This window comes from Felis catus, chromosome F1, assembly GCF_018350175.1.
Source record: "Felis catus isolate Fca126 chromosome F1, F.catus_Fca126_mat1.0, whole genome shotgun sequence".
Lineage (NCBI taxonomy): Eukaryota > Metazoa > Chordata > Mammalia > Carnivora > Felidae > Felis > Felis catus.
Genome location: NC_058384.1, coordinates 56,906,398 through 56,922,703, shown reverse-complemented (window position 1 = coordinate 56,922,703; position 16,306 = coordinate 56,906,398). Strand labels below are relative to the sequence as shown.

Below are 16,306 nucleotides of genomic sequence, written 5' to 3'. Positions count from 1 at the left end.
CCATACCTTTCCCGTGAGCTTCTTCCTCCCTCTCGTTACTGCTAGTTTCTGTGGGGTCTTCACCAACAGGCCATGGTTTCTGAAGGAGGCATAACCCCCTCACTTCCGCTTCTTGTTTTGCACTTGTCTGCGCCCGCCCTGCCTCCGCCCCACCGCCATTTTCCCTGCGACCCCTAATGCCACTTCTGACCCAAGCTAACGTCTCAGTCTCTTGTCTTCCCATATCACTCTGCTGCGTTTCTGCTGCTATAAAACATTTTTTTTACTAAAATTACTCCTATGACTTGCCCTCCCACTCTGATTCTTTTTCTTAGTTCTTCCCTAGGCATTCCTAGGCTAAACTTCTGTACCTGGCCCTTTTCTGGTGCTGCCTAGTCTACCTCCTCTAATCCCATGGTTTGAGAGAACACGAATAGGATGACTCCAGCCAACATTCTTTCTCTAGGTCTCAGCTCTAGACCTTATTCCAGCTGCATCCTCAGGCCTCTCGAATGTTCCCATCATATTTTCAGGCTATTTGTCCCAAACCCTCGTTTCACCGTCCACTCCCAGACCTGCTCTCCCTACAGTATTTCCTGCTAAAGGGCTTCACATTTCCAAAATGTACCTGGTAACCTAAACCAGAACCGGAGTCATCTTAGCCTCTCCAACACACCGTCTGCCGTGTTCATTTGGCCAGCACAACATCCCGCCATTCCCACTCGTGTCTCCTGGGTCTCCCCTTTCACAGATGCCTCTACTGCCTCATGCCTGTTAACCTCTGACGTCAGTTACTTACACTGGCCTCCGGAGTTTTGTCTCAGGCGGGCCCCACATTTCCACAGGTGTTTTCTTCCTTAATGTACAATGTACCAAGATGTCTCTCTTCCCCTTAAAAGGCTTTTCATGGCTCACCATCAGTAACAGAATAAAATATTAATGCTATAGCCAAGTCTGGTTCAGCCTATCTGACCAGTCTCTCCTCTTCAACCAATCCAGCAAAGTCCTATGCAACCTAACCATTTGGGGTTTCTTGTGAACAATGCGCCATTTCCCGTCTCTGTCTCTGTCCCTTTGCCTGGAATGCCTTTTACTCATTTCTAGTCAACTAGGTAAATCTCTCTGGGGCTCCATTCCAAAACACTTTCCCACTTTGTAGTAATAAGTACACCAATAAAAGGAATAAGCTTCAAAAGGACTTGAATTTTGAATCATGTTTTGAAGGATAAGTAGAATTTTATTATTTTTTTTCTGGGTGAACTTGTTTTATTTTTTCAAAGAAATAATTTTGCTTATTGAAAAGTCATACATACTCATTGCTAAAAAAGAAAATATAAATTAAAATAAGACCATAAAAGTCAATTGGTAATTCTAAAACCCAGATAAATTACTATTTGAGTATTGCATATTTACATGTCTAAGATTACTAGGCATACCATTTATAATGTTTTTTTTTTTTAATTCTAATTTTATTTTTTAAATTCACATCCAAGTTAGCATATAGTGCAACAATGATTTCAGGAGTAGATGCCTTAGTGCCCCTTACCCATTTAGCCCATCCCCCCTCCCTCAATCCCTCCATTAACCCTCTGTTCTCCATTTAAGAGTCTCTTACATTTTTGTCCCCCTCCCTGTTTTTGTATTATTTTTGCTTCCCTTCCCTTACATTCATCTGTTTTGTACCTTGAAGTCCTCATATGAGTGAAGTCCTATGATACTTGTCTTTCTCTGACTAATTTTGCTTAACATAATACCCTCTAGTTCCATCCATGTAGTTGCAAATGGCAAGATTTCATTCTTTTTGATTGTCGAGTAATACTCCATTGTATATATATACCACATCTTTATCCATTCATCCATCGATGGACATTTGGGCTCTTTCCATACTTTGGCTATTGTTGATAGTGCTGCTGTAAACATGGGGGTGCTTGTGCCCCTTCGAAACAGCACACCTGTATCCCTTGGATAAATACCTAGTAGTACAATTGCTGGGTCGTAGGTTCTATTTTTAATATGTCATTTGCCAATATCTTCTCCCATTCTGTCGGTTGCCTTTTAGTTTGTTGATTGTTTCCTTCGCTGTGCAGAAGCTTTTTATTTTGATGAGGTCCTAGTAGTTCATTTTTGTTTCTCTTGCCTCCGGAGACGTGTTGAGTTAGAAGTTGCTGAGGCCAAGATCAAAGAGGTTTTTGCCTGCTTTCTCCTCGAGTATCTTGATGGCTTCCTGTCTTACATTCAGGTCTTAAATCCATTTTGAGTTTATTTTTGTGTATGATGTAAGAAAGTGATCCGGTTTCATTTTTCTGCATGTCGCTCTCCAGTTTTCCCGGCACCACTTGCTGAAGAGACTGTCTTTGTTTTATTGGATATTCTTTCCTGCTTTGTCAAAGATTAGTTGGCCATACGTTTGTGAGTCCATTTCTGGGTTCTCTATTCTGTTCCATTGATCTGAGTGTCTGTTCTTGTGCCAAGGATAAGTAGAATTTTAATACATAGAAAAGGAAGGACATTCCAGGCAGAGGGAACAGCATATGCAAAACCTCATGGTTTTGGTATATGCTATGTGTGAGAACACAGCAAAACTGTTATTAAGTTGGTAGGAAATTATCAAAGCAGATTAAATATAGCATATCTTCAAGACTGATGTTTTGAGTATGTATTCATAAAAATTAATGAGATAAATACATAAGCCACATTTCTGTCAGAATCAATTTCTTATTAAGCTGTGGCAATACAGAATGCTTTATCTTGTTTTTCTACCATTAGCTGTGTAAACCACCTATTCATTTATAAAATGGAGAGACGTCTAATAGCTTCACCAGAGTTACTCTACCTTATAAAGTACTTAGCACAATGCCTAACACACACTAAAAAATAATAGCTAATGTTAGTTAATGACCTTACAGAATCAACTGGAAGTTGCTCCTAATTTGTAGCTTTAATTAACAATAATTACTTTAGCCTCTGATTTTTTGTCCTGCAAACATAAATGCTTTAAAACACAAGGTTTTTTTAGTGGATCCATGACAAAAGCCTGAAAAGTAGATCAGAAACTAATAACCACATTTTGTCCCATAGCCCAAGGCCATTTTGGAGGAAGTGGCAATCATCGAAGCAAAGACAAACCCCAGGCTATTTTTTGAAGCTTCAGATGAGTAGAACTTATCACAGAAAAGCTTGAAGTTTGCTGCTTTAAAGGTATTCACTATTTAAAGGAACCTCCAAATAATTATGTTGAGGAAGGAATCCTTCCTCCAAAATCTGCTTGTGATAAATTGCTTTCTTTCTCAAACTGAGGTTCAACTAAAATACCAAAACTTTTTCAAACATCTGAAGAGTGGTGGTGCTTTTCAAGAGGGTGCTAAACCTGAATCCAAGTGATATCCTTTAAGAAATGATCAGTATTTTACTTGCAGATGACAGCCATTAATTAGATACATGACCAACAGTCACAAAAGTGATCGTGTGCCTTGTATTTGTTCCAACAAGAAGAAAACAAATAGGTCAAGGTATATTATTGCTGGCTGTGCTCACTAGGACCTGCTAGTGTATATTATAGGATAGCAATTTCTAGGTTCATCCATGGCTGTTCAAAATAGTTCCTAATGCCAGTAAATCATTTGACACCTTCATGAAAATTAGTAACAGCAACTTCTCTGGCTTCCTGCTGGGGAGGCTTTGAGGCTTGAGATCAGCAACAAGCAGAGAGAAGGCATTTTGACTGGAGAGTCTGTGCCTGTCCCCCTATTTGGTATCTGATTGTAGTTATAAATATTAGTCATCTGTCATAAAGCTGTGGTTTTCAGGGGGTGTCAGGAGCATCAGAAGTTTGGGGAGGCAGCTACCGCTACCAAATCTTCGGCCTTTTGCTTGTTACTTTCGCCGTGTCTAGAAAACTCCAGCCATTTATTTAATAAATTTGAGCGCCTGCTTTGTGCAAAGTGCCTAAGCAGACAGCAGCGAGTAGAGCCAAACATGAGTTTTCCTCTTCTTGGCTCTATCTCCTTGAAGTTTTCTAGTTCAGCTGCAAAAGCAGGCAATTGAGTGGACAGGGAGGTGGAGCAGGGAACTGGGGCTGAGCACTGTGAAGAGGGGGGCATTGCCTTGGTGACCCTCACGGAGACATGGCAGGATCATCCCTGCCCACAGCAGTGTGCTGACAACAACCCCTGTACTCAAGATGATAATAGCTGGAGAATGAGGTCCACCCGATCCTGCCACACCTCAGGCTTGAAATCACAGAGACAAACACATTCCCCTGGCTCAGCAGACGATGTGAAAACGGTGCCTCCGTTTCACTTTACTGGAGGATTCGAGATTTTGAAACATCCGTAGTGCTGAAATGATATAAAACTGTTTTAAAGGAGTCTCATGTAATGGGGATATCTCACAATATATTTTAGTTATGTTCCCGAAAGCAAACTTTGTGACTGGGAAGAATGTGTTGAATGAGCAAGGAGCTTGGGGGATATACAGGCTGGTGACGGTGCTAACAACAGAATTATGTGGTAAAAATGTCATTATACTGTATTTCCCTCATTTATTCATTCTCTCACTCTCCTGGACAATTATTTCCTACATTTTTCCCCTCAATTTTTCCAGATTTCCCCTTTCTGACTTCGAGTTGGTCATCTCGATTTCGATTTCATCAAGAAGATAGAGACAATAAGAATAGACCCACCAGGGGCGCCTGGGGGGCTCAGTTGGATAAGTGTTAGACTTTGGCTCAGGTCATGATCTCACAGTTTGTGGGTTCGAGCCCTGCATTGGGCTATGTGCTGACAGCTCAGAGCCTAGAGCCTCCTTTGGATTCTGTGTCTCCCTCTCTCTCTGTTCCTCCCCCACTCATGCTCTGTCTTAAAAATAAATGTTAAAAAAAATTTTTTAATAAAAAAAAAAATGGACCCACCAGGACCTCCCACCACTGCATCTACCCTCTTGTGTGGGTACATGCTGTCATCTTCCCCAACTTGTCGATTCCCTTATCCCTTTAGCCTGAAAATAAAGCTGTCTGTACTTGCCAGCTCCTGTTTCCCTTGTCTGTTCTGAACCCACATCATTTGCCCTCTTGTTCAGGCCACCAGTGGCATCCGTAATGTGAAATACGAGCCATCACTTCCAGTCCTCCTCCCGTTTACTCTCAGCATTTGGCCCGGCTGATTCCTCCTCTTCTTTGAAACACATTCTTCCTTGGCCTTGAGAATACTATACCCTCCCATTTTCCCTTCCGCCTCTCTGGTCCTTCTCTCTCATCTCTTAGCATTGTCTTCTCTTTACAATTTTCTCTCATTTCCCTGGTGACCTCCTGCAGTATATTGTCAGCATTCAAGTTCATATATTCCCAGCCTATTCATCTCCCCTGAACTCCAAACTTTCTTACTCGACACCCTATGTAGCATTTCAGCCCGGCTAATAGATACACCAAACAATGTCATTTCTGCTCCTTGCTCCTCTACACCCCCAATCCTACAGCTGTCACCTTTGTCCTACTTCCATCTCACTTGCAACATCAGGCCACAGCCCTAATGTCACCTTGACTGTTCTCTTTCATACCTCACATCCAATTGCCCAGCAAATGCTATTGGCTCTAATGACCCTGAGATCGAGACCTGAGCCGAGATCGAGAGTCGGATCCTTAATAGACTTGGACCACCCAGGCGCCCCCATCCTAACCATTTTTAAGTGTATGTTTCAGTGTTAAGTATATTTGCATTTTGGGGTAGCCAATTAGCAGAACTTTTCCATCTCACAGAATTGAAGCTATATTCATTAAACAACTCCCTCATGTCCCCCTCCCCCCAGCCCCTGCAACCACCATTCTAACTTTTTGTTTCTATGAATTTGACTGCCTTTGATAGCTCATAAAAGTGGACTCCTTCAATATTTGTCTTTTTGTGCCTGACTTATTTCACGTAGCTTGGTGTCCGCAAGGCCCGTCTATATAGTAACGTGTTAGAATTCCCTTCATTTTTAAGGTGGAATAATATTCCATTGTATGTATATGTATGTGCACACACACACACCCACACCACATTTTATCCTTTCATCTGTCAATGGACACGTAGCCTGCTTCCGTCTTTTGGCTGCTGGGAGTAGTGCTGTTATGATGCACAGACCCTGCTTTCAATTCCTTCGGTTTTATAACCAGGAAGTAGACTTACTGGGTCAAACAGCAATTCTATTTTTCATTTTTTGAGGAACTGGCATACTATTTCTCATAGTGACCACACCGTTTAAAATTTCCTAGTAATTTTTCAACAAAGGGCCTTGCGCTTTCATTTGGTACCCAAGCCCATGGATTATGTGGCCAGTTCTGCCTGGGTCTTCCCACTTCCCACGTGGTCCAGGTCACCGGCCTTTTGTTTAGATTATTGCCACAGTCTCCTAACAGGTTCCTTGGCTTTCATGTCATCTCAACCCAGGATCCAAAGATTCTTTTAAAACGTGAATTCGGCCTTGTCATTGTTCAGCTCTCCCATCTCAGGATACTACATGATCCTCCCCCCCACCCCCACCATTGCTTCTCAGACCCCACATCCCGTTTCTCTCCCTCAGTCACTGCTCTCCAACCCCACTGAGCTCCTTCTCTGCTCCTTGAACTTCCCATGCTCTCTGCTTCCTCTGCCTAAGAAAGAACTGCTTTCAGGCATCTTCATGGCTCAGTCTCTTCCTTTATTTATTTATTTATTTATTTATTTATTTATTTATTTTTTACAGCCCACCCATGTTCCCCATTCAGATCTTACTCGAGAATATCTCAGTCAATTCTTCCCTGACCACTTTATTTAAAATAACACCCCCACCTCTATATCAACACTGTATCCCTCTTCTCTGCTTCATTTGTCTCCATTATTCTTATTACCATCTGACATTCAGTAGATTTTATGATTAATTTGTTAATTAATCTGCCTCCCCCACTAGAATGTAAGCTTCATGAGGGCAGAGACTTTCCTCTGTTTTATTCACTGCCGTCTCCCCAGGGTCTAGAATCATGTGTGACATGTAGGAACTTAGTATCTGTTGCGTGAATGGACGAGTGAGGTAGTCTTAGTGCAGTAATTTTCATAATCTCATTCAAAGTCCCAATGGTAGAGTATCAGCTGACCAGGAGGTTATTTCTGAGATGCTGAGGAAATTACTAGGGCTGCATCTAAGTTGTCAGTGTTTTCCAGATGAAAAAAAAACCAATATGGTGTGTATATAAATAGAAAGATGCATTAAAAGGAATTGGCTCATGCGATGGCGGAGGCTGAGAAGTCCCAAGATCTGCAAGGTGAGTCGGCAAGCCCGAGGACCAGGGGACTCACTGGAGCAGGTCCAGTGAAAGACCACAGGCTCAAGACTGAGGATGAGCTGATGTAGGGGTTTAAGCCTGAAGGCAGGAGAAAGCCAAGTGTTCCCACTTGAAGACAGTCGCGGGACCAATTCTCTCTTACTTGTAGGGGGGAAGTTCTGTTGATTCCTTCCACTGAATGCATGAGGCTCTTCTACATCAGAGAAGGGCAATCTGTGGCACTCAGTCTACCAATTGGAATACCAATCTCATGCCAGAATGATGTTTGACCAAATGTCTGAGCACCTGGTGGCCCAGTCAAACAGACACATAAAATTAACCATCACAGTCAGACTTTTTTAATTCAGATAAGATTGGGTGTAGTAATTTTAATCTGCGTTCCTCTATAGGATTGACTGTAGGGAGTCGACTCAAAACAATAGAGGCCGCTACTGTTTTAGATATTCGGGACCTGGAAAATCGTTATGATTTATAAGTGACACATTGATAAGATTAAACACAAAAAAATTTGCTTGCATCGGCTAAATTGAGTTATTCTAATTTAGCTTTCTTCCTGAAGCTAACTGGGATCATGGCTTTAGCTCCTTCGGTTTAACGGTGTTTTATCTTTTCTGAACACGAGGAATGTTTTTCTTGTCTTATTTGTGGAGAATGCTTGGAAGTAGGGTGCTTGTTATTCCAGATTAGTGGACACGACAGTGGAAAAATCACCCTTGCCTCTTTGGCTTTGACTTCTTGTAGCTCTGATCTGTGGATTAGAGACCCCTAGAATGTTCCCTGTTCCATGTGGTTAACAGAATTCATATTTTTTACCCACCAGGCAGACAAGACCCGATTGTTTATGACAAACGGCTTGACCCACCACAGTAGCTATTGCACACACCGAGGCTGGAAAGGCCAAAGCCACAGATGAACTTCTGCCCAATTCAAAGATCTGGAGGCTCCTGGCTTTTGTGCATAAACACACAATGAATGAAAGAAGACCCTCAAGTCTGCATCGGAAGCCCGTGCCTTCACTTTCCGTAAGTCCCAGCTCACGTGACGTTTCTTGCTTAATTGCCCTTTAAACTGTTTTATGGCTTTATAGCAGCCTATAAAAGGTGATTTCCAAATATGACAAGTGCTGCAAGGCTGAAGGGGAGAGTTACCCTTCCCAAGAGAGGGGTGAGGAGCTGCCCGAGAGCGGGGCGCCATGGGGCGATACTCGGGAAGAAGCTTCCGGTTAGTCCTCCTGTGTGCGGTGAGCGTCCTCCTGTTCGTGATGGAGCTGGTGATCGCCCACATAGGCAACTCCCTCTCCCTGGCCTCCGATGCCTTCGCCGTCCTCTCCCACTTTGTTTCCATGATCATCGCCTGGCTTGGCGTGAGGGCCAGCAGGATAAAACGGCACAGGAAGAGCACTTTCGGCTTTCTCCGGGCAGATGTGGTGGGAGCGTTTGGCAACTCCATTTTTGCCGTGGCTCTGATGTTCAGCATCCTGGTGGAAGCTGTCAAAAGGTATATCGATCCCCAGAAGACAGAGGAGCCACTGCTGGTTCTCAGTGCTGGAGTTATTGGCCTCTTCTTCAGTGTCCTTAACTATGTCACCTTGGACTGCTGTTACTGCTCGGCACACAGGCCCCAGGGAGACACTGAAACAGGTAAATAGCTCCTTAGATGTTATAGCAGATGTGGTCGGCCTTGTGGCTGGTGCTGTCTGCGGGGGCCTCTGATGGTGCTTTTGAGACAGGCCCAGCTCGTTTGGTCGGCCTCGTGTCCATGACTTCACAAAAGATCTTTCTCAAAGGAGTTGCTTCCAGGCCAAATTTGCTGGTGAGCTGGGTGGCCACAAGCCGCTTTCATCTTGGGGGCTTTAATTTTTAGTCACCAGGAATGAAAAGTGTTCAGAGAGGTAGACAGGGAGTAAAGGTACTGAGCAGGGCCATGAAGGGAGCAATTTGAAAGAAAGTGGATGTGGCATTGAAAACAGTCTCCTTTAATTAGTGGCCAGATGCGACACGGCTGTGTTTGAATTTAAAAATAATGTTTTAGAGTCCCCATAAAATATGTTTAAGAAAATACTGGGCCCTCTAACCAGCTGATATCAAGCAAAGGGTCAAACAAGTGTCTTGGCTGACAAATTCATAGGACTATATACTGGAAGAATTTACAGAAAATGGGGAGAGAAAAAATAAAGGAGATGATCTAGTGAACTTAGTTCTTTTCAAGATGGAAATATTTGTACTTATTGTATGCATCCATTCTATTTAACAAAAAGAAAAACTATTTACACATGAAACTTTTGGAAGAGCTTAAGAGTGGGTACCACTCATTGGGCCATCTGTCAAAAAATGGAGTTAAATCTTGGGAGAGAGCAGTTGACTCTAAAGCAATGAATCCAAATGATAAATCATTAGATGAAAATGTTTCTTTATTCCTACAGTAGGAATTAAACAGAGCTTCTTGCAGAAGAGAGAAATTTCCAGTGCTTTTTAAGAGTCCCATAGCGTGAACAGACCAGGTTCAAATCATGGCTTTACCCCAGGGCAGCATTCGAGTTAGCTCAGCTAGCCTGTCTGCCCACAGGTAATATGAAAGTAGGAAGCACCAAGTGAGATCCTGAGTGTTTAGCACTTAACAGACACTTGGTAAAGAATAACTTGTTTTTTTAAAAAATCACAATGCATGGGGCGCCTGGGCGGCTCAGTCGGTTAAACTCTCAGTTTTGGCTCAGGTCATGATCTCATGGTTTGTGAGATCAAGCCCTGTGTTGGGCTCCGTGCAGACAGTGTGGAACCTGCTTGGGAATCTCTCTCTCTCTCTCTCTCTCTCTCTCTCTCTCTCTCTCTCTCTCTCTCCCTCTCTCTCTCTCTCTCTCTCTCTCTCTCTCTCTGCCCTTCTCCCACTCTGTCTCACTCAAGATAAATAAACTTAGAAAAAATCACAATGCAAGCCTTTGAATTATGTAATAATCCAGTATTATTGAATTCTAATTGCTCATCTGGATTTGAAGAAATTTTAAGATTTTCCTTATTTGATGCTGATCAGTTTTCTCTGGGTTTGCATTTTTCATTTTATTCCTTCTGCCTTTGCTCCCAGTGTAAATTATGTCCACTAGGTCCAGTCTTTTATGCTATCTCTGTCTAAATTTCCTGATTAGTAGAATGTATGTTATGAGAGCACCTATAGCATTTATTAAGGATAAAAGGGAACAAAGAAGAAAATAGAACCTATATCTTTATTCAATTTAATGAATCAGTTAAAACCTTATCCTTTTAAAAAGACAATTAGTTAATTTGAGACCCTAAGCCTTGTTTACATCAGTCATCATGTAGAAATTATTACTTGAGACTCCAGATTATTAAAATTCACATATCTGATGTAAGAAAAATATATTTTTTATTGCTAAGTATAATTTTAAGGCAAGGAAGTGGATTTCAAACAAATGGTTAGTTTCAGCTGTCATCATCACTAAACTTACCATTGTGTTTCAGACATATGATATATTTTAGGCAAAAATATACATACAATAAAAAAATTTTAGGCAAAAGGTTTGACTCTCACCAATGTGAGAATTGACAGACAAGTATAATTTTATTATTATAAATTGAATTATTGTCATATAGGTCTTAGATTAGCTCTTGTTTGGGAAGTGCTGCTTTCTAATGTTTATGTCCATGCTAAGACAACAAAAAGAGGCTTAAGACAAATATTTCACCCTGATCATATCAGTTTCTATTGCCTAAATTCCAGAATATCTACCTTCTTTTGAAGGGTTAGATGCTATACAATATTCTACTTTATATAATTAAGTACAGTGATAGGTATACACATAGAGCTAATGATTTAAGAACCACATTCTGTGTTCACTTTCTTTTGATAGCTTTTGGTATTGCATTCTTCTGGTAGAGATTTTAGAATGTGCAAACCCTCCAAGTAATTTTAGGATAGCTACTTTGTTTTGCATTTATTGAGTTATGTACTTAGCACTTTTAGTAAAACATACATTTTGGTATCTTTCCCATTACCTAAATAAATTTAAAGTAAACATTTGGATGAATCTCAGAAACTGACATTAACCCATTTTAATTGTCTTCCATTTCAAGGAGAAATTGATTAATCCATACACATTAATTGATACCAGGAGGTATACAATATGAGAGAACAATGACTCTTGACTTCAGAAGATTTGACGTCCATTTAGGATAAAGGATTTCTGTATGCCTAGAACTCTAGCTTGCAGTGCTGTGGTCCCTCCTGGGTTAGTGATCAGAGTCAGGATAATCTATCACTGCTTCTGTGGGATCTGTGGCCAGAAAGGGTTTTTACTTAGCAAGTCTTCAGTCTCTTTTGGTTCTGTGGATCTTTAACTGGTTCTGCTGGATCCGTCTGATGTGGGAATTGTATCAGTTACATCTGCTGTCTGAGGTCATAGGAAAGTAAAACATAAGATCACTAACTCTAAATATTAATAGAATAGACTGTCTAAACTGTTAAGACTTTAAAATATCTGTGAGTTTCAAGGAATAAGAAAGTTTGGAAAATCAGACAGATGGAGCCAGAAATTAAACAATGAAATAAAACAAACAAAACAAAACAAAACAAAACAAAACAAAAAACCCTGGGAGAAAAGAATGTAGAAGATTCAGCTGAAGGACCCCGGAAACCCTGAGTCAATCCCTCGCTGGCATGAGTCCATCCCTGACATGAAAAGTGATAGGGGAGCAGGTATTTTTGGCTAAAGTAAAAGGCAAAAATGAAAAAAGTAAAAATCACAAGCATGGAAGAAAAAACAAACAAGGGGGAAAGTCTGAAATGTAGATGGTTACGTGTGTGTTTGGGGAAAGAGCAAGGGGTTAAAACAACATGTAGGTTCAGATCCCAAGAAATATGTGACACCAGCTTTCTTTCTCTAGACTTAAGGACTAAATCTGCTGTGCTTACAGTTTTTCCTACTCCTTGTTTCCTTGATTTTCCTTGACTTTCACATTGTCTTTTATGTTTTGTTTTGTTTTTAGAAATTGAGTTTTCTTTAAAATATAACTACTGTAACTCTCTATGCACTCGCCCTATATTGAACAGATACCTTTATATACATTGGCCTTATTTTAAACCAAAGACAATTTTGTGTAGATCTGTCTGGGATATATTAGGCTTGCCATTTATATAATTTATAGGGGAACAATTTATATCTGAAATATCTGCTTATTACTTTTATTTTATTTTATTTTATTTTTTTTACAAAATGCCTTTGCTTTGAATTTATTTAAATTGTTTTCGTTTTGAGTCCAAATTGTGCTCATTCTCTCTCTCTCTGTCTCTCTCCTCTTCCCCCCACCCCCCAGCCTCCTCCTCCCACCCTCTCTGTCCCTGTCCCTTTAGCCACCTTTCTGGCATTATGTTTCTCCAACCAAATCGCTGGAGGCAGTGACAGCACAGTAATCAACCAGACACGCTGTTGTGGAAGGTTGTAACACACTGCTGATTGGTTGTTCTCGCAAGCTTCTAATTTAGACTCAGTACTAGTTAAGACTCAATACCATAGCCTGATGGGAACCTTTCACATGGACAGTCCTGTAGACCCTGAAAGCAAATCTGGTTTCCTTTCCTTGTAGAGCAAATTTGATCCAGAAACCAGCAAAATAAGCAAGGCTCTGAGAGTTTTAGGAGAGGCAAGGGGGAATCGGCTTCCTATCTCCCAGTAGCGAATACCGGGGAGTGAATAAGAGGTCAGAAACTGTACCGTGGAACACAGCTTTTCAAACTGGAAAGGGAAAGTTTTCTGGGCAGAGCTTCCCTGAGTTCTCTGTCTAGTTCACAGGAATGATTGGGAGTTTACAATATTATTACATCATTTTAAGAATCATGCTTAATTCCCGAACCTGTTACTTTGCCACTTGTCCATACCTGACGCTGTTGTTTTCCAAGCACTGTGTTGGATTTTGAACAATTAACTTCCATGTGAGGGTTCAGTGGTAAGTGTACACCCCCCCCCCCCACACACACACCTATCGTAGATTACAGTGTCTCTCCCATGCTAGATGCTCCTTATATTCCCTTACATCTCTTTCCATGTGTTCATGACAGCTTGGTGAGCCCCTTCTCTCTCTTTTTGCCCAATTACAGCGTTCTGGGTCAGTTCTAGGGAGTGAATAAGAAAGATTAACAAAAGATTGAAAAATAGGTGCTATTTCACATTTGTGAAGTCAAATTCAACTGAAGGGGGAAAAAAAAAAGAAGGATAAACCAGTTCCTTGTTCTCAGCCATTTTCTTCTAACATGCAGAGGCTATTCTGATATCTGAGTTAAATGTTAATGAAAACCAAGTGTTTATTGACATCCATGGGTTGTCGGGCACTCGGGAAGTGTACAGACAATAGTCACGGCACTGTGTGGCATACATTTGGAGAGCTGCATGTCTTATGAAATAATTAGAACGTATTGCATTGATTTGCAGAATTGTATGTATTGTGACAGAATATTTGCTATTTCCATTTTACAGACAAGAAAACAGAGGTTGAGTCAGGTCCATGGTCATACAGGTAGTTCATGGTAGGGCACAAAGAAATTACAAGGTTGAGTCTAGACCCTTAATTAAAGACCTACTCTGCTTCACCAAAACAAACAAACAAACAAAACAAAAACAAAACAAAAAAACACTGAAAATTTGCTCAGCAATAATCACAAAATAACATGTCAAAAAGTGCCAATTAATACACTAAAAATTGAATCCCAGTAGCTGACTGACCTCTAGAAAGATACTCAAACTTTCTAAACCTCAGTTTCTCTGTCTGTAAAGTGGGTAGTGTCTATCTTTTAAGATGTTGCAAGGATGAAATTATATTGTGTGTGTGAACTTGTCGACATAGTGCTTGGTGGTAGTGGATGGTACTGATTGTCCAAGGATTGAAGGGCAAAGAATGAATGAAATATTAGTAACACCCCCCTGGGGACAAGTCCCTTGCTTTACTTCACACCATGACACAGAGCCTACCTTATCCTGGACCAACACTCATAACTGTTTGCTGTTAGTTATGCATTTGACCAATACAGACCCATCACTACTCCTGGAAAACCGCACAAAACATGTATCTTACTGATGACAAGTTAGTAGCATCCTTACTAGGATGAACCAAAGGGAACATGGACCAGTCACTGGAAAACACGTGTTCTAGCACTTCTTCCCTCATGTACTGGGTCTGATAATGGAGAAGATACTTAACCATTTTGAGCTTCATCTCATGTATCATTACACCGATTTTAAAGAATCAATATGCTTTTCTTTTGTTAAGTAATACCTTCATGATGCATGATTTTTCAAAGGGTTCTTGTAAATGTTACTTTCCTCGTTTTCAGTGTTCAAGATAACACTTTGTAGAAGGGCATTGGTTATATTTTTCAACTGTTAAAAATTATATTATTTTTAAATATATTTTTAATATGTTTATTTTTGAGAGAGAGAGAGAGGGAGAGAGCAAGCATGAGCTGGGGAGGGACAGAGAGAGAAGGAGACACAGAATCTGAAATGGGCTCCAGGCTCTGAGCTGTCAGCACAGAGCCCAAGGCAGGACTCGAGCTCGCAAACTTGTGACCTGAGCCAAAGCCAGATGCTTAACCGACTGAGCCACCCAGGTGCTCCAAACAATTATATATTTTAAACCTTTGTAATGGTATTAACATCAGACTATCACATTCATGAAAATAATGCAAGTGTAGTTCATATTTCCAAGTTGCAAATGAAGAAGCCGAGGCACCAAATGTTTTAATGTTAGCTCACAGTTGATGCTGGAACCAGGACTTTGCATTTCCATACCTTTATCCTGCCATAAGGTGATTTGCCTTTTAAACATTGCCCTACAGTTCTGACTAGTGAGTAATGACATACCCCTTCACCTTGCTCATAGGCCTAATTTTCCAAGAAGGTGGGGTGAGAGTAAACTTACTCTTTTGGTTTTCTTTTGCCAGATGCTTACAGGATGTAAAGGACATATTTGTTATTTTTCTCCTTTGTCTTAGGCTTTTGACAGAGACAGTAGTCAACACAGTTTTTAGAAAACATTATGTGTAACTGTCTCTGATGACTATGACGTGCCATCATTTTTTATAAGTGGCCATAAATCTAGTGACTCCTTTTTCTTAGAATGTTTTCCAAAGTCCACATCCTGATATTTATTGTTTACCTTTGAGAAGGTGTCTTGAGAGAATTTTGAGGAAAGTAATTTTTTTTAATTTTTAATAATACTTATTTTTGAGAGAGAGAGAGAGAGACAGAGGGAGAGGATGAGAGAGAGAGAGCATGAGCAGGGCACGGGCAAAGAGAGAGAGGGAGACACAGGATCCGAAGCAGGCTCCAGGCTCTGAGCTGTCAGCACAGAGCCCGATGCGGGGCTTGAACCCACCAGCCGTGGGATCATGACCTGAGCCGAAGTCGGACGCCTAGCTGACTGAGCCACCCAGGCGCCCCGGAAGTAATTTTTGAGGAAGCCTATCTATGCTCTTGCTCTTTATCTGCAGTGACAACACTAAAAATGTATCAACCCAAAAGACAATAGGAAAAAGATGATCCTAACTCAGACCAATGAGAACTAGAGGTTTGTTCCTTATGGGGGAGCGGCACAGAAGTCAGGTTTGAAGGAGGTACTGTCTGGAGGGTCCACTTGTTTTCTGTAGGATTCTTTACCTGAAGAAACTGCCTTGAGATTTCGTAGGACAGAGTAAGAACGGAACCAACATCCAGCTCTATAGCTGGTGACTAGAGTCAATTGAGGAGATTGGACATTATAGAGCCAATAAATAACTTCTACCTTGAGGCTTGAGCTAGGTGAGGATGAAGGAATCAAAGATGGTCAGATAGCAATAAAAAGAGTAGTCCAGTTCTTGATAAAAGCCGGATGGGAGAAGGTACCTTCAGTATCGTAATAGACTTCCTAGCACTCATCTCAGTAGTAAACATACCCTTCCTCTTGCAAGCAGAGCTCAACAACTTGGGGAGCAGAGGTGGGCCCCTACACACAGAGAATGTACATTCTCTGAAGGCAAACAGTTGGAAGGGTA

General features: G+C 41.1%; 1 protein-coding gene across 1 annotated transcript in view; it reads left to right on the top strand.

Moving 5' to 3' along the window:
- Window positions 1–16,306, top strand: part of SLC30A10 (solute carrier family 30 member 10) — a 69,185-nt gene that overhangs the window by 226 nt on the left and 52,653 nt on the right. The window contains exons 2-3 of the mRNA XM_045049329.1: window positions 3,058–3,177; window positions 8,094–8,913. Coding sequence (XP_044905264.1) covers window positions 8,466–8,913 — 448 coding nt within the window. The 5' untranslated portion in view covers window positions 3,058–3,177; window positions 8,094–8,465. The remainder of the gene's footprint in view (window positions 1–3,057; window positions 3,178–8,093; window positions 8,914–16,306) is intronic.